The sequence below is a fragment of the Muntiacus reevesi genome, chromosome 10 (assembly GCF_963930625.1).
Source record: "Muntiacus reevesi chromosome 10, mMunRee1.1, whole genome shotgun sequence".
In the NCBI taxonomy this organism is placed as follows: domain Eukaryota; kingdom Metazoa; phylum Chordata; class Mammalia; order Artiodactyla; family Cervidae; genus Muntiacus; species Muntiacus reevesi.
In genome coordinates, this window is record NC_089258.1 from 32,738,607 (window position 1) to 32,765,616 (window position 27,010).

Here is a 27,010-nt window from a genome sequence, read left to right on the forward strand (position 1 = left end):
AGAGTTCCTGGAGTCAAACCTCTCAGGTTCAGATTCCAACTCTGTCTCTTACTAGTTCTGTGATCATGGGCAAGATATTTGACCTCTCTTTGCCTCAATTTCTTCATCTGTAAAATGGATATAATAGTAATATCTGCCTTGTAGGGTTGTGGTGAGGATTAAGTAAGGATTTTAACATATGTAAAGCACTTAGTACAACAGCTAGTACTGAGTAACTGTCAAAAAATAACAACCATTAGCTATGGTTGTTTATGGGCTTCCCAGATGGCACTAGTGATAGAACCTGCCTGCCAATGCAGGAGATGTAAGAGACGCGTGTTCGATCCCTGGGTTGGGAAGATCCCCTGGAGGAGGGCTTGGCAGTCCACTCCAGTATTCTTGCCTGGAGAATCCCATGGACAGAGGAGCCTGGCGGGCTGCAGTCCATAGGTTTGTAAAGAGTTGGACACGACTGAAGCGACTTAGCATGCACCCATGCCTGTTTATTCATATTGCTACATAAATGCTATATTACTTGTAGTACATTGAGATAAAAATACATAAGTACTAAAATTAAAAAATTTTAAATACATAAGTACTGAAGTTAAAAATGTTCACCCATATACACCCCAAGAATCCTCTCTAGCATAACACAATAGCCACCCTGTGGGAAGCAGCTTGGCCAGCCTCTCCTTTCTCAAGTGCTATTCTCCTTGGCTTCCACGATTTAAGGCCTCACTGCCTCCCAATTTTTTTGCTGCGTCTCTAGATTCTTTTTCAGGCACATCATCCATTGACTGTCATTCATACTGACTCAGTTTTATACACTTGTTCGGGCTGATTTCATCCACTCCCATGACCCGAGCATTAGCAGATCTGTGTTATCGAAACCTTTCTCAACTGGGGCTCTTCATCTGAACCGCAGAATGCAGCACTCGACTCAACTGCCTGTTTGCTCAGTTCTCCCGAGGAGAGCTACCGTCTTTCTAGGTCAGGGGAGAGATGTTCGTTCCTTCCAGATGGTGGAGGCCTTAGCACTTACTGCTCTAGTGGAAGCCCAGCTGAGAAAGGCCCCTCATGCCCCTGGCCCACCAGCACTTCTTCCTAAGGAAATGGCACCTGTGTCCACTGTGTTGCCCAAGACAGAAACCTAACAATTACTCTATGACCTCCATCTTCCCTTTTCACCTATCCCCCTCCCATTCTCCATTGTGTTTCCGTCTCTGGATAATTCCACCCACCTTAGTGTTAGTAGCGTTAGTTGCTCAGTCATGTCCAACTCTTTGTGACCCCAAGGACTGTAGCCCGTCAGGCTCCTCTGCCCATGGGATTATCCTGGCAAGAATATTGGATTGGATTGCCAATTTCTTCTCCAGAGGATTTTCCCAACCTGGGCCTCAAACCCGGGTCTCCTGCATTGCAGGCAGATTCTTTCCCATCTGGGCTACAGGGAATAATTTCTTCCTTGAATTTCTTCCCTTCCCATTCTCCTTTCTGCCACCAGCTTGGTCAGCCCATACCATTTGCCCCAGAATGACATATGTCAACCTGAGTGGTGGTCTTGCCTCTACTATTCTATCCTCCACTGCTTTCTTGGAAAATCTCAGTAAATGCACATCTTATTATGTCATTTTCCCACCCATGGCTCTCCAAAGCCCTTCTGATAAAGCTCCATATCCTCCATGTGGATGCCGGCTCATGCCATCACCCTATTCCCTCCTCTCTGCATTGGGCCAGAGCTTCCTTCACCTCTGCCTGGGATACCCTTTCCTTCTACCCACTCCTCTACCATCACCCCTTTCTTTTGTGAAAGTCTTGATCTTCAGTTCTCGTCCAGCATGCTGGACGTGTGAACTCCTCCTCTAAGGAGCAGCCAATCCTCTTGGATCTGCAGCCTCAGGAGTTAGCAACATTGAACTGGACCTACTAGCTGGTCACTGTCACCCTGTGGGGCCACTCCCATCCCCAAAGAGCCAGGTGTGTTCAAAGGGAGCAGCTCAGCCTTTGCCCCACGAGTTGGCTAACCTGGGAGACCAGGCAAGGGCCTGTGCTTCAGCTTGTGGCTGCTCAGAGCCTGTCTTTTCACTTTTGGATGTTTTTCTAAGAGAACTTGAATTAATAGCTCAGTAATGAATAATGAGGCACTGGCACACACTCCTGTTTTCTTAACAGAATTATGGCTGCCAGCTTCACTGTGTTTGCTACAATATCGCAAGGCTCTGGAATCTCCTGGGAGATTCCCAGTAGCTATAACATCTGTGGCATGGAGCTGGTTTCCAAAAGATTGCACTGCAGAAGCATCCAAAGAGGTACAGCTATGTTCCTTTTGACCAATGGGTTTCAACCAGCACCCATGGCTGGGTTTCAAGGAGTCTAGGAACCCCCTAAGATTATAGGTGTAGTTTGCATGTCTGCGTGTACATTTGCTTGGGGAGAGGGTCCATGCTGAGGACCAAGATGTCAGTTTTCCCTTTGAATGATTAGACATTTCATTTATTCATTAAAATGTTTGAACATTTGTTATAATTTGCCAGGCACTATCCTAAGCACAGCTTCCCTGGTGGCTGGGCAGTAAAGAGTCTGCCTGCAATGCAGGAGACCTGGGTTGAATCCCTGGATCGGGACAATCCCTTAGGAGGGCACAGCAACCCAGTCCAGTATCCTTGCCTGAAGAATCCCATGGACAGAGGAGCCTGGCGGGCTACAGTCCATAGCGTTACAAAGAGTAGGACACGACTGAGGCAACTGAGCAAGCAGGCATCCTAAGCACTGGGGGCGTACATCAGTAACACACACACACACACACACACACACGAAAGTATCTGCACTTACAGCCCTTATATTCTAGTGGGAGAAGGCAGATAATTAAAACGTTAATTACATTCTATATTAGAGGGTGCCAAGTACCACAGAGAAAGAGTAAGCAAGGCTGTTTTGAGATGGATGAAGTTTGGAATACAGTGGTCCAAGAAGGCATTATTGAAAAGCTAACATTCAGTAAAGACTTGAGACCACTGAGAGCAAGCTACATGGTTAAAGGCAGGGAAAGGGAAGAAACCGTGCCAAGCAGAGGGATCAGAGAAGAGCGGGGGACACCCCAATCTCCTCAGTTACTTTTGCTTGACATTAGGGCAGACAGCAGGCTCTGAGAAAACATCACCACCTTCCAGCAGAGTGGAACCGCTGAGCATCTCAGGTCAAACCATTTTCTGTTGCATGGACCAGGCTAGTTTGTCTAACCAAAGCGGCAAAGAATATCACTCTGGACCAGAGACCAACATTCATTATCAATCAAACCTGTTAGTTCTAGCACGAGGTGAAAGCACATATACTTTTGGCTCAAATTTCCAATCATCATTTTGGTCACTGGCCATTTTCAGGAGATCAACAGCCTCTCTGTAGAAAAGCTTACTCACTATAAGGGGGACAGAGAGTATACTAAGATTCAAGAGGGAGAAAATTTTAGCTTTGATTGCCTGTCTTCAGCTAAATTCTCTTTGTTCCAACAAATAGACTCATTTGACAATATTTTGTAGATTTGTAATCCACTATAAAGATTTTGGCTTTACTCTTAGTGAGATGGAAACTTATTAAAAGACATGATTACATTAAAATTATGGTAAAATATACATAAAATTTACCATCTTAACCATTTTTAAATGTTATAATTTAGTGGCATTACGTATATTCACATTATGATGTAACCATCACAACTATCCATTTCCAAAATTTTTTCACCACCCAAGAGTGTAACTCAGTACCCATTAAACAATAACTCATTTCCCCCTTCTCCCAGCCCCTGGGTAACCACTGTTCTACTTCCTGTTTCTGGTGAATTTGACTATTGTAGGCACCTCATATAAGTGGACTCATAATATTTGTCCTTCTGCATCTGGCTTATTTCAGTTAGCATATGGCTTCAGGGGTCATCTATGTTGTAGTATGTATCAGAATTTCATTCCTTTTTAAGGCTGAATATCCTGTTGTGTATATATACCATACTTTGTTCCTTCATCCAATGATGGTCATTTGGGTTATTTCCACCTTTTGGTTCTTGTGAATAATGCTTCTATGAACATGGGTGCACACATACCTGTTTGAGTCCCTGCTTTCAGATCTTCTGAAGTGGAATCACTGGATCAAATGATAACTCTGTTTAATTTTTTGAGGAACCATCCTCCTGTTTTCCACAACAGTTGCACCGTTTTACATTCCCACCAACCTTGCATCAGGGGTCCAGTGTCTCCACATTCTCACCAACAATTTGTTTTCTGTTTTTTTTGACAACAGCCATCCGGGGTGTGAAGTGGTCTCGTTGTGGTTTTTTATTTGCATTTCCTTAATGATTAGAGATGCTGATAATCTTTTCAGAGGCCTTACTTACATTTTTAAAGTATCAAGTTAGCTAAAAAGTTCAAAGGAACTCCTTGGCCAGCCGAATATCAGTCTGGCTGCTGTGTTGAAATTCTCAACCGTGAGGTAAGATGAAGGCCAGTTAGAGGGGCTTCCCAGGTGATGCTAGGTAAAGAACCCGCCTGCCAGTGCAGGAGACGTAAAAGACACAGGTTGAATCCCTGTTTTGGGAAGACCCCCTGGAGAAGGGAATGGCAATCCACTCCAGGATTCTTGCCTGGAGAATCCCATGGACAGAGGAGCCTGGCGGGCTACAGTCTATAGGGTGAGAGTCAGACACGACTAAAGCGACTTAGCACACATACGTACAGTAGTCTCGGTATATGATGTTGGTGGCTTGGATCAAGGTGATAGCAGTGGAACAGGGATATCTGTCTCCAGGTAAGGAGGATGGCCCAAGTGGTGACTAGAAAAGGGGGAAGGCAGTCTCTGGAACCCAGGATGTCCTCTGGAACCCTGGGAGACTAGGGTATTAGTTCACACCAAAGTGTTTGCCTGTATCCCCAGGACAGTAGCGGGGATAACGCAGGGGAGAAGACAGCTCTGGAGTAGGACACGAGACCTTATGGAAGGTAAGGGAGCACCCAGGCAGAATACTTGGCGATGGCGATGTTGGAGTCTTTAAGGGGAAGAGGGGGCATGCATTTTTAAGAAGTGAATTTTGAAAGAAAATAAAGTCGCAATGGTCAGGGAGCCAGACACTAGGTGAACCTGCAGCCGGGATGCGAACCCCTGATCTGCCCCGCTGAGAGACACCAGAGACCTGTAGACCTTGAGAGGAAGGCAGGAGCTAGGAAGAGCTCCCACATATAGATAGATGTATTTGGGGGACTGAACCCAAGGGATTCCAGAGATCACAGCAGGGTATCATCAGGAAAGGACACATCATTGTGGGAGGGTTGGGGGCCGCAGGTGCATGGCCAGAGGCTGAACTGCGAGGAAGGGAAGTCCTGGCAGCTCACTCTGGTGTTGACTGAGAGCAGAAAGCTGGGAGTGGAGGCAGCACCCAAGGTGAGGTGGGAGGAGTTCTGCTCTCACCCCCTAGCTGTGCGGTTAAGATATCACTTAGCAAGTTCATACATCCTGTGTTTCAGTTCAGTTCAGTCGCTCAGTCATGTCTGACTCTTTGCGACCCCATGAACTGTAGCACGTCAGGCTTCCCTGTTCATCACCAACTCCTGAAGTTTACTCAAACTCATGTCCATTGAGTCGGTGATGCCATCCAACCATCTCATTCTCTGTCGTCCCCTTCTCCTCCTGCCTTCAATCTTTCCCAGCGTTAGGGTCTTTTCAGCTCTTCACATCAGGTAGCCAAAGTGTTGGAGTTTCAGCTTCAGCATCAGTCCTTCCAATGAATATTCAGGACTGATCTCCTTTAGGATGGACTGGTTGGATCTCCTTGCAGTCCAAGGGACTCTCAAGAGTCTTCTCCAACACCACATTTCAAAAGCATCAATTCTTCAGTGCTTGGTTTTCTTATGGTCCAACTCTCACATCTATACACGACTGTTGGAAAAACCATAGCTTTGACTAGATGGACCTTTGTTGGCAAAGTAATGTCTCTGCTTTTTAATATGCTGTCTAGGTTGGTCATAGCTTTTCTTCCAAGGAGCAAGAGTCTTTTAATTTTAATGGCTGCAGTCACCATCTGCAATGATTTTGGAGACCCCCAAAATAAAGTGTGTCACTGTTTCCACTGTTTCCCCATCTATTTGCCATGAAGTGATGGGACCAGATGCCATGATCTTAGTTTTCTGAATGTTGAGCTTTAAGCCAACTTTTTCACTCTCCTCTTTCACTTTCATCAAGAGGCTCTTTAGTTCTTCACTTTCTGCCATAAGGGTGGTGTCATCTGCACATCTAAGGTTATTGGTATTTCTCCCGGCAATCTTGATTTCAGCTTGTGCTTCCTCCAACCCAGCGTTTCTCATGATGTACTCTGCATATAAGTTAAATAAGCAGGGTGACAATATACAGACGGACTCCTCTTCCTATTTGGAACCAGTCTGTTCCATGTCCATTTCTAACTGTTGCTTCTTGACCTGCATATAGGTTTCTCAAGAGGCAGATCAGGTTGTTCTGGTATTCCCATCTCTTGAAGAATTCTCCACATCTTGTGTTTAGATAGCTACTTTAATCTAGGTTAACCAATAATGAGAGCTTATTACCCCCATACATACCCTTCCGAAGAGGAAGGGCACCACTTTAGGAACTGACTCAGCTGTGCAGATATGTCCTCAAGGACCCGGTTTCTTTATATTTCTCTGTTGCACCTTTTATGGTGGTGCAACATTCTTTTTTATGTTTTTTTAATGTCTTTTTTTATTCTTTTTTATGAACATTTTATGATGCTTCATTCTAAGACTGGTTCCACCTCATGGTCACATGATGGCTGCCAAGAATACTCAGGAAAAAAATACATAATTTCCTTTTACACATTTAGAATGACTCCCTTTTAGTAGTGATCTCAGAAAAATGTATTTACACACACAAAAAAAATGTTTACATCTCCATATACCCAGCAAACCTCTCCAGCAAGTCTCACTGGGGTTGAATTTAGGTAACATGTCCACTCTTGAACCAGTTCTCATGGTCTGTGAAATGCCATGTGTCAGCTGGCTATGGCAAAAGGGAGTTGTCCTGATCAGTTTGGAGCATGTAAGGCCTACCTGTTGCTGAGACAGTCAGCATATTGGCTGTGATGGGGAATGGTCATGCTGAATAAAATCTGAGTATTGTTAGGAAGATGGGATTTCCAGGTGACTCGGTGGTAAAGAATCCGCCTGCCAGTGTAGGAGACACAGGGGACACAGGTTCAATCCCTGGGTTAGAAAGACACCCTGAGGTAGGAAATGGCAACCCACTCCAGTGTTCTTGCTTGGAGAATCCCACGGACAGAGGAGCCTGGCAGGCTATGGTCCACAGGGTCACAGAGTTGGACGCGACTGAGCATGCACACACTATTAGGAAGGCGGAACGAGTCGATTACTAAGACTGTCTACTCATGCACGGAGCCCTCATGCAGATTGAATGAATCCTGTGCGAGGATGCCTTGCTTTTTCTTCCTTAAAAGGTTCTTGGAGGTAAAGCTGTAGAAGAGCTGTGGGAGAGAAAAGGCAGATGGGGGTGGAGGGAGGTGAGGAGACAAAAAATTTGGGTTAAGGATCCAAGGACTAAATGGAAGAGAGAAGAGCTGAAAGGGACTAGAGCTGAGGCATGGATGTAACGAGAGCACGCCTGTCCGAATTCTCAGTAGAAATTGAGAGTAAATATTCCGCTGGTGCCTTCCAAGTTCCCCTTTCCCCAGAGCTGATTAGGGCCTAATTGGTTCATCTCTGTACCTGTGTTCAAAAATGTTCAGTTGCTCCTGTTATGTCAGGTTAGAGACATTTGCCTCACCCTGGAATTTCACTCTGAGTACAGCCTGTGTTTGGCCTCATTTCTAATTATTGCCATATTCCAATTTATCCAAATCTGTCCATACAAATCCAACCAAACTGGACTTTAGGTTGTTTCACAATGCCCCCTACACCAGCTCTCCTGCCTGCCTTTGTGCTGGTTTTTCCTATGCTGTGAATATTGGTCTACCACCATTCCTGGATGAATCTCATCTTGAAAGCTAAATTCAAATGACTGTTCTCTGAAGGAACCTTCACTAGTCCTTCACGCTCATGTACTCATTCCTTCTTCACTACTGGTGTGCTATTAGCCTTTGCTACTAGTGTCGCCTGCTCTAAACTGTCAGATTCTTGAGGACAGCGAAGCTCTCCTCCTCCATCCATGTTCATTCTTTTGTGGTTCTTCAGTTCCTAAGTCATATCTGACTCTCTGCAACCCCATGGACTGCACCACGCCAGGCTTCCCCATCCTTCACTCTCTCGAGTTTGCTCAAACTCATGTCCATTGAGTCGGTAATGCCATCCAACCATCTCATCCTCTGATGCCCTCTTCTTCTCCTGCCCTCAGTTTTTCCCAGCATCAGGGTCTTTTCTTGTGAGTCAGTTCTTCGCATTAGGTGGCCAAAGTATTGGAGCTCCAGCTTCAGCATCAGTCCTTCCAGTGAATATTCAGGGTTGATTTCCTTTAGGATTGACTGGTTTGATCTCCTTGCAGTCCAAGGGACTCTCGTATTCTCCAGCACCACAATTCATTATTTGCTCATTTAAGCTGTGGGTGTCTATTGCACATTAGTCGCTGTGCACTCAGAGGTGAGGGAGTCCTGAGTAAACACTGGTTGGCCTTAATGCTACTGGAGAGCTGATGGGATTCCAACTGGGGGACCAACTGCACTAATGAACTGTTGTCCTCTCTGTTGATATGCAAAAACCTTTGCCTCAACGGGCCTTAAATGCATAGCAAGGTTGAGTTTTTGTCACCAAAGTAAAGCAAAGAACTGAGACAACTTAGTGAGACAAGCTTATAAATTGTTCAGGAAAAAAATCAGCCTTTGAAATTATTGAGTCATTTCAGTTTTTATTCCAGAGTCATACAAAGCACTATCATCTGTATTATTTAGAAGTGGCTTTCAAAACATTTTTGCAATGACTCATAGTATAAAAAAAAATACCCTTTACATCACAATCCAGGTCATATTCATTCATTCCTTCAGTAAGTACTGACCACCTACTGTATGCCAAATGCTATTCTCAGCAGACTACAGTAGTAAACAGGCAGGAAGTAAGAACAAAAGCCCTTGCTCTCAGACCTTACATGCAGGTGGAGCATATGATAAACAAAGTAAGTAAACTCACAAATGCACAGAAAAGGAAGATTCATGAACCAAAACCTCCTATGTACATGCCATATACTCTGATGTTTTCTATTAAAAAAGAAAAAAGCGGGTCACACCCCATTCAGCCATTTAGTTGGCCTCTCAATTCGGTAATGTATTGAGACCTGCACTCTGAAAAGTCTGGTCTAGGTAATTTATGAATTAGGCAGTGTGTGTATTCTTCCCCTTTTACAGAGGAGACGGCATGACAGTCTTACGGTTAAGTGGGTCAGCCACTCACCTGCAAGCCGAGGAAGCACCACGGGAGCCCGCTACCGCCCTCCCTATTATCTGCTGGAGCCCACTACCGCCCTCCCCATCATCTGCTGCGGCCCTCACAGCTGTTGCAGTCCCCACTTTGATGATGAAATCCTGAGCTCCGCCTGGAGCTGACCTTCTCGCCCTGCCAGGGCAGATCGCGGTAGTCACGTCTAGGCCTGACTAGACTGCGCGTGCTCGGGTTGGCTGCTCCCGGGCCACGCGCTGGACGCTGCTTCCTCGATGCTGGACCAGAGTGGGCTCCGCTGCACTGAGGCTTCTTTAAGAGAGGGTCTCAACTCACCCCTTCCCCTTAAAGGACGGTGCTTTACGAGCAGGCATTAGTGAATACACACGGAACTGAACTGAGGGTGTAAGGAAAGGCGTGGAGGAAGTGCTCACTAGTCAGGACTGGAAGAGTCAGATGTTTAAAAAGGCAGTATCTATATAAAGAGCTGAGACCAGAAAAGATACCACTGGGGAAAAGATCTTTTCACCCAGGTTATAAAAGTTACATGTTTGGTAGAAGCATCAATAGTATAAAAACTATTCAACCCAAAAATGTTATCTCCCCAGCATCAGTAGATTTAGAATGATGCCAGTGGCTCAGGGATTGCACAGAAGAGTAACGTAACACGTCAATTCAAGAAAATGAGGACAAGGAGGGCCAAGGCCGGCTGCGTGAGCTGGAGACAGGCAGAGGCAAAGGCCGGGCGCTCGCCAGCGGCAGGAGAAAGGGCGCCTCTTAACGGCGACCTTTACAATGCGGACAGCTGCCAACGCACCCAGATGAGGCAATCAATCCCAGTTCTCCACAGAATCTAAATGGCACAGCCGTATCTACAACTGTCCACTCCTGCTTCGTACAGTTTAGGTGAGATGGGGCAGAGTGCATGGAACAAATGCCTAAGGGAAGGAAGGAGAATCTGTTCGAAAAGGGACATGAACTTTTTCTAATTCTTGACTCAAACTGTAACTTCCAGGTTAAAATCTCATCCTACCACCAGACAGGATGGGGGCTTAAGGCCAAGATGAGGTCAGTTATAAAAAATACTATATCTATGATACAGTATAAAACATAATTTCAATCCTATTAAAAGTAAAAAAAAAAAAAATACCATTAGCTAAATGACCTCTAAGTTTCAGGGACCTACATATGTATGGATTTTTAGATATCAAGAACACTGAATTCTCTAGGCCATGATTTTCAGACTTTATTTTGAATTAGAAACACTAATTCCGTAGGACTAAGGTCAGTTGTGGGGACTGCATATTTAAGTAAGCATCCTGGGTTCTGTTTAAAGATGCATCATGTTGAGAAACTTGCTTGACCTAATTCTTTCCTCTTTAACGGAAAAGGGGCTCAACTTTGTTTCCAGTTAGAGCAAAAATGGGCAGTAAAACTGTTCAGGCGCACCATTTATGTAGTAACACTAAATAAGAGCAAGTACAAAATTTATAACTGTACTTCTTATTGTTTTTAATAGCATTTAGTCACATAATTTACAGTGGCATAGATTTATAAAAGGTATTTATGACTGGCGGGTAATTTACTCACACCTTAGGTTTTCTTTTGAAATTGAGAATAGGCAAACTAATTACCAGTTAAAGGATATTTTAGGATATGATGACCATAAACACAAAAGGTACACTGATATCAATTCTATAAACAGCAAATGTGAATGTAACTTAAGCCTACTGGTTCACATTTTTTAAAAGCACCCTCATTTGTCCATAAAGTACTTTAAATGGTTCTTGAAAGTCTACTGTAGACATGATATATTCAGTCCAACTAGTTTTGGGAGGTGGGTTATGTGACCACGTCCACTTTGGGGTCTGATTCAGAATTAAAAATCAAACTGCCTTACACACAGATTATAGTCCTGAGCAGCAGCATCAGTTCCCAGATAATACAGCTTCCAGAGCTTTCATCATCCTGGTCACTCTCTTTTTGCTTTCACTTATACTTATCTTTCTTTTAAAGAAACAAAATACATAAAAAAGTCCACCAAACTTCTGAAAGTCACGGTTTGTACAGCACTGAATGTTAGTAGCTTTGGCATCTGCTGTTACCAAGTCACTTCCATTACAAATATTTTCTTCATTCTGGGTCAAGGCGAGGTAAAACAGGAAGAATGAGATTCCCAAATGCAGAATCTTGAGTTATGAAGTATCCCGATGAATGTGCATGTGCATGCTAAGAAAGTTTAAAAAAAAAAGAAAAAAAGGCAATTTAGTTATTAAGAGTCACAGTTCTTCAACCAAGGCATTAAAATTACTTACCCTTTTTGAGTGCTTAAGACCAAATTTGTTTTAAAAGCCAGTTCTGCTGCTGCTAATTTTGTTTAAATACACAGAAGATCTACAATAATAAAGAATTCACATTAACAAGTTGCACCAGGTACTAATTTATCCTCCCTACTCTCTTCCTTGTGGTTCTCATTAGTCAATAATTGTGTCAAAGACGTGAATTACTTTGTTCCTGGAAGTGGGAAGGAAAACTAGCAACAAGGTCCCAGAGTGCTCTGCTCTTGGTCAATAAAGCAGGAAACTAAGAAAGGGCAGAAGTTGGAAGAAGAAGGGGGAAGGCAGCTGATTACTGGTGATTAAGATGCCAACATTCTGTAGAGAATGCTGGAATGTAAATAACAAAACCACCAATGATGTCCTTTGTCACTAAACAAAGGACTGTTTATAGGTGGTCTAAAGGGAGATGATCTTTAATGTAATGTCCCTTGCAATTCTGAGATTCTAAGGCTTGAAAGCATCAGTAACGAAGTCTTGCCCAAGATCTCTGAGAACCTTAAATTATCCAAGATCAATGAAATACTAAAACTGTTCATCACAGTCAATTTTTTTAAGATGATGGGTTGTCAGATTTCCATATTAAGAGTTAACTCTTGCTCAGTCATGTCCAACTCTTTGTGACCCTACAGACTACAGCCTACCAGGCTCCTCTGTCCATGGGATTCTCCAGGCAAGAATGCTGGAATGGGTTGCCATGCCCTCCTCCAGAGGATCTTCCCAACTCAGGGATTGAACCTTTGTCTCTTATGTCTCCTGCATTGGCAGGTGGGTTCTTGACCACTAGCACCACCCAAAACAGATATGCTGACCATTAAAAAAAAGAATCCAAGCAACAGTAAATCAGTAAGACTATCAAAGGACGCAGCGGCATGACCAATTTGAAAAATATATATGAACTATTAAACTAGCCAGCCAGTTCAGCTTCTTGAGCTCATTCAGGCCATCCAAATATCCTTTTGTGCACAAGCAAGCAGTCTCTTGCCAGGTGCAGCAAAGAATCAATCATGACCACGTCAATACCATAAAAGATACTTTCATTACTCCTGTAACACTTTCATTGGTCCTTCAAATCCTCTGGGCATGATCTAATGTCAGCAAACCACTGCAATTATGTATGGACCATTTTTATTGATATTGCTCCACTGAAATACAAAATAAGAACTGTGCTGGCTTCCAAGCCCCGGGAAATCTCCGGTGAGAGGAGAATGTCAGTCACACTTTCTCACCTGCAAAGCTGCCTTCTGCTGGGCTGCAATATGCTGCTGCTCAGCATGGTCCCGGAAGTCCTTGTTGAGAGCGGGTCTCGAGAGAGCAATGCTAAAACGGGAATCTTAGTTACTTGACTATTTAGAGACTCCTTTTACTTCTGAATCACATTTTTCATTAGGTATTCTATATAGGAATTATTTACAAAAAAACCCCCACAAACTTCCTGAATAAGTCTTTTTTCCTTCTTCCACTGTTTACATTAATTTATATGGAAAAGCCCATATTATTTACTAGAGCTTCAGATTATCTCCTTTTTATCAATGCTTTTTGGTCTTCTGCTTTCAAACTGATTTGAGGTACTCTGGTCTATCTTAAAGTTACATTTATGATGGAAACTAAACAGCTGACTATTTCAAGCAGATGGTAGGGCATATGAAGGCAGGGTTCAAACCTGACACATTTGAAGAAATTTATGGTTCAGCAGGACTGTAGGTCAGGGCTGGAGAGGGGAGAAGTGGGTTGTCAAAAAATGAGTCTAGGAAGGAAGCCAGGTGACCAGGACATGTACAGCCTTGTGAAAGACATCAAGAAACCCTATTCCTAGGCCAGGAAATTAAACGTAAGAGAATGATAAACGCTTGGAGACGGAAGTGAGAGGGAATAATAAAGTTCACATTTCTGACTTTGATTACTAGTAGATCTGTACCACTCATGGTAACAAGCAAGCCGAGAATACGGTCAGTGTGGAACACACCCCAAGTGTGAAATGCCTGTAGGACATCAAAGTGCAGATGTCCAGGAGGCAGTCTGGTACTTGAGAGAGGAATGGGCTAGAGATGTGAGTGTGTCAAAGTTATCGGCACAGAAAGAACAGGCTGTGAAAGCGGATGCAACTGTCCAGTGAAAAGACGCACACTGGGCAACTGGGTCTAGAACAGAACTCGGAGGAATGCCAACATTCAAGAGATAGGCAGTGGACAAATGTCTAAAACAGACACCAAGACGGTATAACAGTGAATGAAAGGAAGCCAAGAAGAGTATTTTAAGGAGGGAGGGAGCTGTATATAATGGAATAAAAAAAATAAAAAGCTTGTCATTTGTGATGGCAAATACCATATGAGCTCACTTATAATGTGGAATCTAAAAAACAAAACGAAAACAGACTTTTATATACCTGAATCTAACACAATATTGTGTATCAAGTATACACCAATAAAAATTAAAACAAAAAACTAACCAATAATAATAAAAAAAATAAAACAGACTCACAGATAAACAGGTGGTTAACAGAGGGGAGGGGTGTGAGGTGGGATAAACAAGTAAAGGGGATTAAGAGGCACGAACCAATTAAGAGGTCACAGGAATGTAATATGCAGCATAAGAAATATGATCAACAATATTGTAATAACTTTGTGTAGTGACAGATGGTTACTTATTGTAGTGACCAGACCACAATGTATGCAGATGTCAAATCATTATGCAGTAAACCTGAAGCTAACATAATATTGTACAGTAACTACATTTAAATTTTTTAAAAAGGAAGAAATCAGTGGTTTCAAATAATGCTAAGCAGTCTAACAAGAAAAGGGCTTTGGTTCACCAGATTTAGCTACAAGGAAGTTGCAAGTGACCTAGGCTCCAATCTGTTCTTTGGGGTTAGGGTGGGGAAGCCTGGAAGTCAGACTCTAGTGGGCTAAGGAGTCAATGAGTGAGAGAGCAAAGATGAGTAGGTACAGACAACTCCTTTCAGAGATCTGCCTGAAAGAGAGAAGGGGAAGTTAAGGTGGTGGCTGAATGGAATAATGGTATCAGGGAAGAGATTTAAGATGGCAGAAATGAAATAAAGATCATTAAGCTACCTCCATTTTACCTACTTGGCATAATGCTTAAAAAGTGGGACATCAACAATAATTTCATGAATAACAACAACCAAAAAACACAAAACTCTTTTCATTTTTTGAAAGTAGGCTGTAAAGAAAATTAAATATTCTGATTAGAATTAAAATATTTAAAGTCTAATCAATTTTTTAAAATCTAATTTTTTCAAATCCAACTAGGAAATAAAACTTCACATGTTAAATTCCAATGTTAAAGAAACAAATCACTGCCAACCAATTTTAGTTCTGTCCAAGATACTTTTTATATCACGAAATATAAAAACCAGATTATTCTTCTGTACCTAGCTCCAGGATGATTTGTTGAAGACTGGTTCTGCATTAGTAACTTTCTTTTTTCTTTGTCCAGTTCTGCCAAGATTGCAACTCTATTTTTGTTTTGAAAACCTAAAATAAGAGAGGGGGTGGAGAATGAGAAAGAAAGAAAACAGATTAGAGCTATTTTATAAGCCTAGGCTACCTAGAAATCCAGAAAGCAAAATTTTATTCTCTAACATGATAATGAACTACTAGTAAGCAGTTTTCCCTGTCTCTCTATTGCCTATTTTCAACCAACTGTAACAGCATTATATGCAGATAAAAGCAAAGTATAACCCTGACTGAGGACTTTTAAGACTTAGTTCCACAGAATTTTAATCCCCAAAGGTGGGTAACAGCATCTGTTTCTTAAATCTCTGTGGCCCCAGATCCTGCAGGGACCAGTCTCTATCTTGCTCAGTCAATCTCTGAAGTGGAGATTTTCTTAGTTCTCAGTTATAGGAGTCTTTATGAATGCCTCTTTCATGGAAGTGGAAAACATGAAAAGTACTAGATATACTCAGGTCAAAACAGTATTTCTTTTTCTCAACTGCTTTCATTCAGAAATGAGACACAGTCTTTCAAGGAACAAGTCAAAGAATTGCAACTGACTAGCAAACAGTTCTGAGAGAGAAATAGAACATAACTGAAAGGGAAAGGCTATGGTCAGGTCTATTAGGCTCTATTTTCCGATCTTGTCTGATGTCCCAAAATTGTACTTCCTTCTTGAGTTTTCAAAAATAATTTATATGTCAGTTTTTGCACAAAACATTTACTATATTATAGACATATATAGTCAACAGAACTTAAGTGACAATAATAGCTTATTTCAAATTTGAAACTTAAGGCAAAAAACTAGGCAGTCTACTTGTTATGTGAAGGCTGCTACGATTAGTCGCTCAGTTGTGTCTGCTCTTTGCAACCACATGGACTGTAGCCCTCCAGGCTCTTCTGTCTGTGGGAGTTTTCAGGCAGGATTACTAGAGCAGGTTGCCATTTCCTCCTCCAGGGGATCTTCCCAATCCAGGGATTGAACCTGAGCCTCCTACATTGGCAGGCAGATTCTTTACCACTGAGCCACCAGGGAAGGTGTGTTATGTGAAGTAGTTAAGTATAATTTTCTAAAGCAAGATTCTCCCATTGTCAAGGTTTGCACAAACTTAACTCAAAGGCATAGATATATAAAAGTTAACCTCTACTACAATCACCACATGAACTGTTTTTTAACACAAACTATCTCTTGCCATAATTCAGCATTTTACTTTTATGTTATTTTACATGTATCTTAAAGTTAAAGGTAACTTTTACATTCTTAGAAGCATGAGGGTAATAAAACATATTATCTCATGTACAGTAGGAAGTACTATTTCTTTATAACTAAACTTTTTCCTAGTAAAATTATTTTATAATAACGCAGCACACTCTAAAAGTTCTACTTTTAGAACCATAACCCTGTCTCCATTCACAATCATATGTACTTTCATTTCCACATTCATTTATAGAAACAGTTTAATACCACACATTTCTGTGTCACTAAAAATATTCTGGAGTAACTAGTATTACATCAAATTGCACTTAAACCCTAACAGCTAATAATTCACTTTGTGTGAATAGTTCTATGACACTTAAACAAGGACTAATAGGAAATCTTTTTATTGAAAAAAATCTAAAACTAAAGAATGAAAATTACTGTTTGATAAGTGGGGTTATGGATAATCTACTTTCCAATTACAGTTATTATACTGCTTTCATAACAATGATTATTTTTAAAGATATTTAAAAAATTCAAATCCTTTCAAGTAGTTATCTTATAAGCTATATCCTCTTCACAACTCTACAGTAAATGAGACTCCATCATCCTAAGAGGGCTGTTCAGGGGAGGTCCCCTGGTGGCCCACTGTCAGCACTGCGCGCTCTGGCCGCCGTGGCCGAGGCCCAGCCCCTGATCGGGTAACTGAGACCCTGCAAGCTGCTCAGGGTGTCCCGGCCTCAAAAACCAGCCAGCTGTTTAGTCCTGGAGGAGTCCATTCCTCCAATTAGTTTATTGGTTTACTAATAAACCATTAGTTTAACATGTTTTAAGTTATTTATTGTGTATAAATGACATACATACAGGCACTAAGGCAGATGCTAAGAATGTAATGACGTGTCACAACTTGACTTCATTCTAGCTCTCATGGTTCTTAAAACAGTCCAGTGAAGATAAGAGATTATCAAATAATGACACAGCTGAATGTATAACTGGAGTCTAAGATGAGCAGTCTGAAATAAAGAAATAAAGTTCTACCAGCATGTACAACAATCACTGTAGGACTCAATGTCGAGTCAGCCTGACTGAGACTGGAAGGCGGGGAGCAGTCACAGCAGTCTCCCCAGAAGGAATGCTTGAGCTGAGAGGTGAGACTCATTCATTTACTTAGGGGTGGAGGGACAAAACAACCCCGCCCCTGGTAGAAAGATCACGGAGGGTACAAGGTTGAGAACAGACTAGATAAGAGGAAAAGAGCCAGTAGGACAAGCTAGAGATGAGAGGTTGTTTATGACCAGAGAAGTGAACAGACATGACAAACCCAAGAGCTTTTTAGGTGGTTAAATCCACGGGACAATGAGAGAATCAATATGAAGTAAGGAATAAGGTGTCATGGATGATTCTGAGGTTTCTGGCTCATGTAGTTAAATGGTACATTATTTCTATTGCTGCTGTTAAAAAAAAAAATGACCACAAACTTAATGGCTTAAAACAACAAGAATCTATTATCTTTCAGTTCTACAGGTCAGTAATCTGGGCTAAAATCAAGAGCTGCAATTCCTTTCTGGGGGCTCTAAGAGAGAATCGGTTTCCTGCCTTTTTCCATCAGACATGATGAGTTCCATCAGAACTCAGACCTGCCTGAGTTCCCTGGCTTGTGGTCCCCTTTCTCCAGCTGCAAAGGCAACAGTGTTGCACCCGCTAACCCGTCTTCTGTGGTCATTTCTCTCTGACATAGCCAGGGAAAAGCGCCCTGCTTTTAGACTCAAGAGACTAAAATAGACCCACCTGGATAATCTAGGATAACCTTCCCATCTCAAGGCCCTTAACCTTAATTAACCACGGGTGCAAAATTCCGTCTGCCACGTAAGGTAACAATAGTCACAGGTCCCAGGGATTATGATGTGGGTGTTTTTTGGTGTGTGTGGGTGTGTGGGTGTGATGTGGGTGTTTTTTGGTGTGTGTGTGTATGTGTGTTATGTGTGTATGTTCAGTCATGTCCAACTCTTTGCGACCCCATGGACTCTAGCCCGCCAGTCTCCTCTGTCCATGGAATTTTCCAGGCAACAATATTGGAGCAGGTTGCCAATTTTTTGGAGGGTAGGCAGGCAGAATATTATTCTGCCTCCTTAATGATACATAAAATGTATCCAGTGATTCAAGCTTATATTAATTCAGGAGAGACTGCCTGAGTCTTGGTCTTGGCAGAATAAAAAATATAACATTATTAACATGAATTAGTTAGTAGCAGTATCTGGTCTTCTAGATAGCTAGTTAATGGCAAACACTTCCTATAACTTGCAAGATTAAAAAATTATTCAACTCTTTAAAAAAAATAATTCAACTTTTAGCCACCTTTTAGAATTTACTGAAAACAGAGATCAAGGAAAAGAATAAGCCCTGATGTCTGCTCAGGTGATCTCCCTGTGTTCAAGTTCTTTCTCTCTTAGGCCCCAAGGACTTAACCCCTTTAAGCTACTGCCTATTCTTCTATCCATTGAGGTTCCTTGTCTTCATCAGTGGCTAAATAAGATGATGAAATCTCTTCTGCTTGAATCACCCTTTCCTCCTCACTCATTTTCCTTTTCCTCTTAAAGATAAACTCATTTCCCTGAGCTTATTTATAGTAAATAGTTTTAGTATTTTTACATTTTATATTTTGTTTTAGAGTTCATAGTAAGGATTTTCTGCTTAATGACAGATGCATAAGAGATACAAAAGTAAAAATGAGATCTTTTGCCCCTAGTCTAGAACTCCCAATTTTTCTTGGATGCTATAATTAGAATGTTCTAACCCACAGCAAAAGTGCAGGTGGGAAACAATCAACAGGGAACTTGGGCACAGATTCAATTTGGGTTCTCATCTCAGTACTACCAGTTACTATTTAATATTGGGGAAATTACCTCACTATGCAGGACCGATGGGCATAACAATTACAACTTTGAAGGATGGTTATATGAAATATAGTAAATATAAATAAAATACCTAGCATACTGCCTGCCACGTGGTTCAGTTCAGTTCACTCAGTCATGTCCAACTCTTTGCGACCCCATGAATCGCAGCACGCCAGGCCTCCCTGTTCATCACCAACTCCTGGAGTCCACCCAAACCCATGTCCATTGAGTCGGTGATGCCATCCAACCATCCCATCCTCTGCCATCCCCTTCTCCTCCTGCCCTCAATCTTTCCCAGCATCAGGGTCTTTTCAAATGAGTCAGCTCTTCGCATCAGGTGGCCAAAGTATTGGAGTTTCAGCTTCAACATCAGTCCTTCCAATGCTTACTAAATACTAGCTATTACTTTTATTATGACTTAGTGTTCTCTATCATTTAGATTGTTAACCTCACTAGATTCTTAAAAAAAAAAAAAATTATTTATTTATTTGGTTGTGCTAAGTCTTAGTTGAGGCATGTGGGATCTAGTTCCCTGACCAGGGATCAAACCTGGGCCCCCTGCATTGGGAGCCCAGAGTTTTAGCCACTGGACTACCAGGAAAGTCTCCTCACTAGATTCTTGTCAGCCCCATTCTGACAATTCTCTTTCAGTAAACAGGTTTCTATTACAAAGGGTACAACTGATTAGCATAGCTTTCTTTCTAGGTTACACTCACATGACTGGCCTCCCAGGTCAGTCTGAATGGACCTGGGGATCACAAGCTCTCTTTTACTATACAAACAATCTCATTCTAGTTTACATAACATTCTGCCTCAATTCAGTTTCATTCCTATTTGAACCTGGGCCTATAGACCAATTCCAGCATCAGAAAACTACTGTAGTGCCTTTGCCTTGGCAATAAAAAATGAGACAGAAAGAAATCTAGCTTTCTTTACTTAGAAATCTAGCTTTAAAAAACCAACTCCAAATTGTGTCTTTGCAGACATGTAATAATAAACATATCTGTTATTAAAAAAAAAAATTGTGTCTTTGCATCCACACACTCATCTTTAAGAAAGGTATAAATACAAGAATTTTAAGGTGATTTTTATGCATCACTAGGAAAAATTCTTAATTGAGAGGTAGCATACCTTACTACAAGCCTGAAGGGTAAATTTGCTTTCCTTCTGAACCATAGATGGTTTAGGTACATGGGTCTGAGGTCACCAAGACACCTCCCAGGAGCTATGCTACTCCAGTCCCACACAGCATCCTGAAATCACAGCTAAGAACATCCAAAGAGGCTCCAAATCAATAGTTCCCATCACTGGATCGCAGGAATTACAGTTATTACTGAAAGTATTATGAGATAACTATAAAAGAATTAAAAGAACTAGGATGTTACTTAGTTTTCCACCAGGTTTCTCTATGTAGCTGAAATCAGGTTAGACCAATCTCCCAACTGCCAACACATGATCACAGGACTCTGATATTTACCAGTCATGAGAGCCTCTTTCCATAGGAATGGTACCTTGGCCAAATTCCAGTTTGACAATCTGCCTCTACATATTAAGTTCTCAAAATGTTACTTATCAATCAAATAATTATTATGAACTCATCAAATGTTCCACACTATGATGAATGCTAAGGAGAAATGAGAGCGACTTCAGTAACTGTCTGCCAAGAGCTTGTGAAATTTAGCAATTCAGATTGCTACTGTAGTATGATAGACTGCTAGATCTAAAAGATCGCCTGTCCCCTACAGTAGAGACATTAATACATTACACCACACAGATGAAGATTTTTGTAAAAGTCACTGCTCTTTCAGTTATTATTGTAAGATAATTATGGAACTTTGTCTTCAATCTTTATAATAAGTAGTTCCAATACACATAAACAGTACAGAAGTAATTTAACATAGAGAGTAAAATGTAGTAGCTCCAAATAAATAGTTTATTTTCCCTGAGAGTCTCAGAGTCTACAGAACATGAAATGGACTCCCTCTGCTGGTGTCTAATAGCAACAGCTCATGACACCAAAAAATCACTGACAAAAGAGCAACAAAAGTCAAAGGACTAATCTAAATTTGCTTCTGTTTAGGGGATGTTTCATAGTGGATTTGACTAGGGATCAATCAAAGGCAACAGTAAAAATGATTGTGCTTTATTCCAACTGCTTAAAAAAATTATAAATCTTGAATATCTGTGCTATTACAACAGAAGGATAAAAATATTTTGTTTTCATTTGGAGTTCATGGTGTGACTTTGAGAAGCATATTTTCTCTCCAAAATGGATTTCTCTTAGTTTCATTTTGGCTCAAATTTTAATCTGAATCCCTATAACCTGTTGAAAAGAAGAGGCCAGAGTCCACAGGGGAATGCTGACCTGTAATTAGTCCACAATTACACAAGTCACTCATACATTTGAGAGAACAGAGCTGTATTAGCTGGTTACACCCAGTAAAGCTGTCACCACAGCTAGTTTTTTACAATACCACACTTCTGTAAAGGGCTCCCAGGTGGCTTGGTGGTAGAGAATCTGCCTGCCAAGGCAGAAGACTCAGATTCAATCCTGGGAAGCATTCCCTGGAGAAGGAAATGGGAACTCACTCCAGTATTCCTGCCTAGAAAACCCCATGAACAGAGGAGCCTGGCAGGCTGCAGTCCATGGGGTCACAAAGAGTTGGACGCAACTTGGCAACTAAAACTTTCACACCCAGGATGCATTTTCTAATTCCAAGTCCCTTTGAGGAGGCGCACCATTTTACTGCCTTGTGTAAAAATAAAGACTATTGTTTAAGATTAAAAAAAAGTGAGCAAGATTTCAGCTGCTGTAGCCCAACATAAAGGAGACAAGAGTCTGTTTGGAGTATGAGTTGAGCCAAGCCATCTGCTAGAACAAAAATCACATTTCAGAGGAATATAACAGAATCCAGGGATTCTATAGTGTATTAGTCACAGTACCCAGGATTTCATAACAAATCACTTAGTAAGAAACTTGGGCTTCCCTTGTGGCTCAGCTGGAAAAGTATCCACCTGCAATGTGGGAGACCTGGGTTCGATCCCTGGGTTGGGAAGGTCCCCTGGAAATGGGAAAAGCTACCCATTCCAGTATTATGGCCTAGAGAATTCCATGGACTGTACAGTCTATGGGGTCGCAAAAAGTCAGACATGACTGAGCGACTTTGAGTTACAGTAAGAAAAAGAAAAATGTGACCCATACTCAAAAAAAAGAAAAGAAAATGCAGTCAACAGAAACCAACTCCAAAATGATTGATTTAGGTGATGTAATTAGCAGTGACACAGAACCTGTATCTAGACTCTTAAAAAAAAAACTGATAATAAAAATAACCCAATTTTTTAAGAAATGAGCAAAAGGAAGTCTGACCAAACACTTAACAAAGATTTGCAATGGCCAATAAGCACATTATAAAGTGCCCAACATTTGTCATCAGGGAAATGAAAGCTAATACCACAATGAGATGTCACTTTACACTCTCTAAAATGCCTAACATTGAAAAGACCAACAGTGCTCTATATGGAGCAACCAGAATTATCACACTTTACTAGAGGGAATGTAAAGTACACTCCACTGCTCCACTCCTAGTTATTTATCCAAATATCTGCAAAAAGACTGACAAATATTCAAAGCAGCTTTATTCACAATGACCCAAACTGATAGAACCCCAAAGTCTCCAAAAAGGAAAATGAATAAGGAAACTGTGGTAAATTCATGCAATGGAATACTAGTCTGCAATAAAAAAGAATGAACAATTGATACATGGCACAACATGGATGATTCTCACAGACAGCATAGTGAGTGTGAGCTGGACACAAACATGTTTATATGACATTTAAAATGAAACATGACCAAGATTAATATAAAAATAAGATCTGTCAAATGGATGCTTAATTTTGATATGGAGAGGAAAACAGAAGTTTGTTTCAATTTTTCAAGTAGGTTTGTAAGTCTGTAATTTTCACTTATAAGGTGGAACTGAATACTTTCTGGAAATTAAACTTTGCTTTTGAAAACTTACTTTTAAACTAAACAAAAACTCCTTCCTTGGGATGTATCTAACTTGATTTGCTTTAAGGAGCTCTTAATACAGATGAAATGTATATGGAAAGTTTTTCAAGCAAATGAAAATAAAGGCATGGATATGGCCCAATGACAATATTAACTTCTTCAAAAGTGGTTCTGATCTCAAGTAAGAAAGTAAGAGAACAAATGTCAGAGGAGGACCTAAAGTTTACAATGTGAGCAATATTAACACAGATTAAAACATAGGATTTAGATGTTCCGGATGTTCAACCTGGATTTAGGAAAGACAGAGAAACCAGAGATCAAATTGCCAACATCTGCTGGATCATTTAAAAAGCAAGAGAGTTCCATAAAAACATCTACTTCTGCTTCATTGACTATGCCAAAGCCTTTGAATGTGTGGACCACATCAAGCTCTGGAAAATTCTTACAGAGATGGGAATACCAGACCACCTAACCGGAGAAATCGATACACAGGTCAAGAAGCCAACAGTTAGAACTGGACATGGAACAACAGGCTGGTTCCAAACTGGGAAAGGAGTATGTCAAGGTTTTATATTGTCACTCTGCTTATTTAACTTATATGCAGAGTACAGCATGAGAAATGCTGGACTGGATGAAGCACAAGCTGTAATCAAGATTGCCAGGAGAAATATCAATAACCTCACATATGCAGATGACACCACCCTGATGGCAGAAAGAGAAGAAATAAAGAGTCTCTTGATGAAAGTGAAACAGGAGAGTGAAAATCTGGTTTAAAACTCAACATTCAGAAAACTAAGATCATGGCATCTGGTCCCATCACTTCATGGCAAATAGATGGGGAAACAGTGGAAACGGTGATAGACTTCATTTTGGGGGGCCCCAAAATCACTACAGATGGTGACTGCAGCCATGAACTGAAAAGACGTTTGTTTGTTCCTTGGAAGAAAAGTTATGACCAACCTAGACAGCATATTAAAAAGCAGAGACATTACTTTGCCAACAAAGGTCCATCTAGTCAAGGCTATGGTTTTTCCAGTGGTCATGTACAGATGTGAGAGTTGGACTATAAAGAAAGCTGAGCGCCAAAGAATTGATGCTTTTAAACTGTGGTGTTGGAGAAGACTCTTGAGAGTCCTTGGACAGCAAGGAGATCCAACCAGTCCATCCTAAAGGAAATCAGTCCTGAATAGTCATTGGAAGGACTGATGCTGAAGCTCCAATATTTTGGCCACCTGATGTGAAGAACTGACTCATTTGAAAAGACCCTGATGCTGGGAAAGAGTGAAGGCGGGAGGAGAAGGGGACGACAGAGGATGAGATGGTTGGATGGCATCACTGACTCGATGGACATGAGTTTGAGTAAACTCCGAGAGTTGGTGATGGACAGGGAGGCCTGGCGTGTTGTGGTTCATGGGGTCGCAGCGTTGGACACGACTGAGCGACTGAACTGACTGACATATAGACAAAATGTTGGAATTGCTTCAAATATGAGATTTTACTTTGCTAGTCTTTTCTTTTTGCTATTCATTTTTAATTCCAGCTACAGTAACTGCCCTATGCTAAATTTTCTATCAAAATACTTTGAGGGGAAAAGTTCCTAGTAATAAAAGAAATTCCAGGATGCACTTACCTTGTCCTGAAGGGTTTGCTGCCATCTTCCTATTTTCTGTTTCAACTATGTTCAGGGGTAACTGGGCAGCACTTTACAAACACCTGTGAAAAATAATGTGTACACACTTATCTTCATCTCTTCAGAAATATATGTCTGAAAGGCACACAACTTAAAGCAAACACCTCAAGTTATTTAGAGGGCTTAGTTGCTTCAGTCATGTTTGACTCTGTGACCTTAAAGCCTGCCAGGCTCCTGTGTCCATGGGATTTTCCAGACAAGAATACTGGAGTGGGTTGCCATTTCCTACTCCAGGAGATCTTCCTGACCCAGGGATGGAACCATCGTCTTTTATGTCTCCCTCATTGTCAGATGGGTTCTTTACCTCTAGCACCACCTGGGAAGCCCACTTAATTAGAGAGTGAAAGTCAAATGTTTATTCTTGCAGATGTTGATACCAACAGTTAGCATTACTGTCTTTAATTACATCATTAGGTTATGTTTACCAAATACTACCAAATGTATCAACTAATTGATGCTATCAATGCGATTACAGGGCTAGGAAGCAAAAATCACTCAACTATAGTGCCTTTGGATTCATTTAAGATACCTACCTAACAACTACTGTGTATACTGCTCAAGGCTAAAAAGGGAAACAAGCCGAATATTTATCCAGTATATACTCTGTACACTATGTAAGATGACTGAAATTAGTTTATTTTATTTATCACCACTTTATAAATGGGGAGATTATGCCCAAGGTGATGAAGCTAGTGCGAATAAGATTAGTTTTAAACTTCGTGCTTTTGAACTAGGCCTTGGGTAGATCCCAAATGAGCAAGATCCTACTCTTGCTCTCATGAAATGTACAATCCAGTAGGAAAACACAGTCTCATTCAAACAACCATACTAAAAAAAGTTTAATACGCGCTTTTTACAAGGCGTAAACAACGCTCTGTGAGCAGAGACGAACTGATTCTACTGGCATGACGAGGTATGCCTTCTAATATGCGCGCGAAAGGGAAAGAGCTAGTAAACAAATGTCGGTTTTGAAGAAAATAATGTTAGGTGTCTCCTGCGGCTTAAGTACAGAGCAGGCGAAACGGGGTTAGGAAGGGAGGAACAAGAGGGCCATCTTGTGATGGGGACGTCAAGCAGAGACGTGACAAGGTTGGACCAGCGTCTCAGAAGGGTGCCTGGAGCGTGCGTGGAAGGCTGGCGCAGCGGCTGCGGCTGAGACCCAGGACAACACGGGGAGTGAATGCTGGGAGGCAAAGCTGACGGGGAAGCCACTGTCCTATGGCAAGGGACGGCGGCAGGTCAGCACCGGGGCCACACACCTCCATAACCGGCGCCGCCAGGCGATCCTACTTACCGCGAGGCGGAAGAGCCCAGGACCGCCTAGCCGTCAGGTCGCGTTCTCCAAAAGGGGCGCGACCACTTAAACACCCGCAACTCGAGCTCAACATGTAACTCTACAACCTTCCAGCCCCCGCTGCTCTTCCGCCTCCCAGTGACCTACCTACGTGGAGCGGAAGTCCCGCCTCCCGCCTGGACCCAACGGCCGCTCCTCACGGTGATTCGTACTTTAACTGCCAACCTCATGCATACGCCACTTCCTTTCCAAAGAGTGGCAGCCAGAGAGGCTCATGGAACTTGCAGGCCGGGGGGCGGGGCCAGAAGGGGGCGGGGCGCGCAGGGACGTAGGGGCGGGGCAGAGACAGAATGGGTCCCTAGCACCGCAAGTAACTATTCCGTCCAGACCGCTGGGGGGAGAAAAGCCACCATCCCAGCAAGTGTGAATCCACTTAGGTTGGGACTGAGGCAGAGCTGCCTGCGGTTGGCACTCGGAGAGCGAGCTTTAACAACCCTGTTGGGGTTGCGCATCTTAATGTACACAGATCCCGGGGATACTTTTCTACTTTAATTAAACATAAGATAAGCACTAAACTTGTAGATTCTCCAAGCCAGGTTCAGCAATACGTGAACCGTGAACTTCCAGATGTTCAAGCTGGTTTTAGAAAAGGCAGAGGAACCAGAGATCAAATTGCCAACATCCGTTGGATCATTGAAAAAGCAAGAGAGTTCCAGAAAAACATCTACTTCTGCTTTATTGACTC

General features: G+C 41.9%; 1 protein-coding gene across 1 annotated transcript; it reads right to left on the reverse strand.

The window, feature by feature from the left end:
- Positions 1–10,876: 10,876 nt before the first annotated feature.
- On the reverse strand, positions 10,877–26,422 carry INIP (INTS3 and NABP interacting protein). The gene is made up of 5 exons (XM_065947274.1): positions 26,266–26,422; positions 24,912–24,994; positions 15,117–15,219; positions 12,955–13,045; positions 10,877–11,618 (listed from the first exon to the last, which is right to left on the reverse strand). Exons 2-5 carry the CDS (start codon positions 24,934–24,936, stop codon positions 11,523–11,525), a joined length of 315 nt encoding a protein of 104 aa, XP_065803346.1. The 5' UTR covers positions 24,937–24,994; positions 26,266–26,422; the 3' UTR covers positions 10,877–11,522.
- Positions 26,423–27,010: the final 588 nt, after the last annotated feature.

Excerpts from the sequence above, each read along its gene's own strand:
- INIP (XM_065947274.1), bottom strand. The coding sequence starts at position 24,936 with ATGGCAGCAAACCCTTCAGGACAAG. Across the intron at positions 13,046-15,116 it reads ACAAATCATCCTGGAGCTAG|CATTGCTCTCTCGAGACCCG; the intron begins GTACAGAAGAAT and ends TTCCCGTTTTAG. Across the intron at positions 11,619-12,954 it reads AGCAGAAGGCAGCTTTGCAG|CATGCACATGCACATTCATC; the intron begins GTGAGAAAGTGT and ends AAACTTTCTTAG.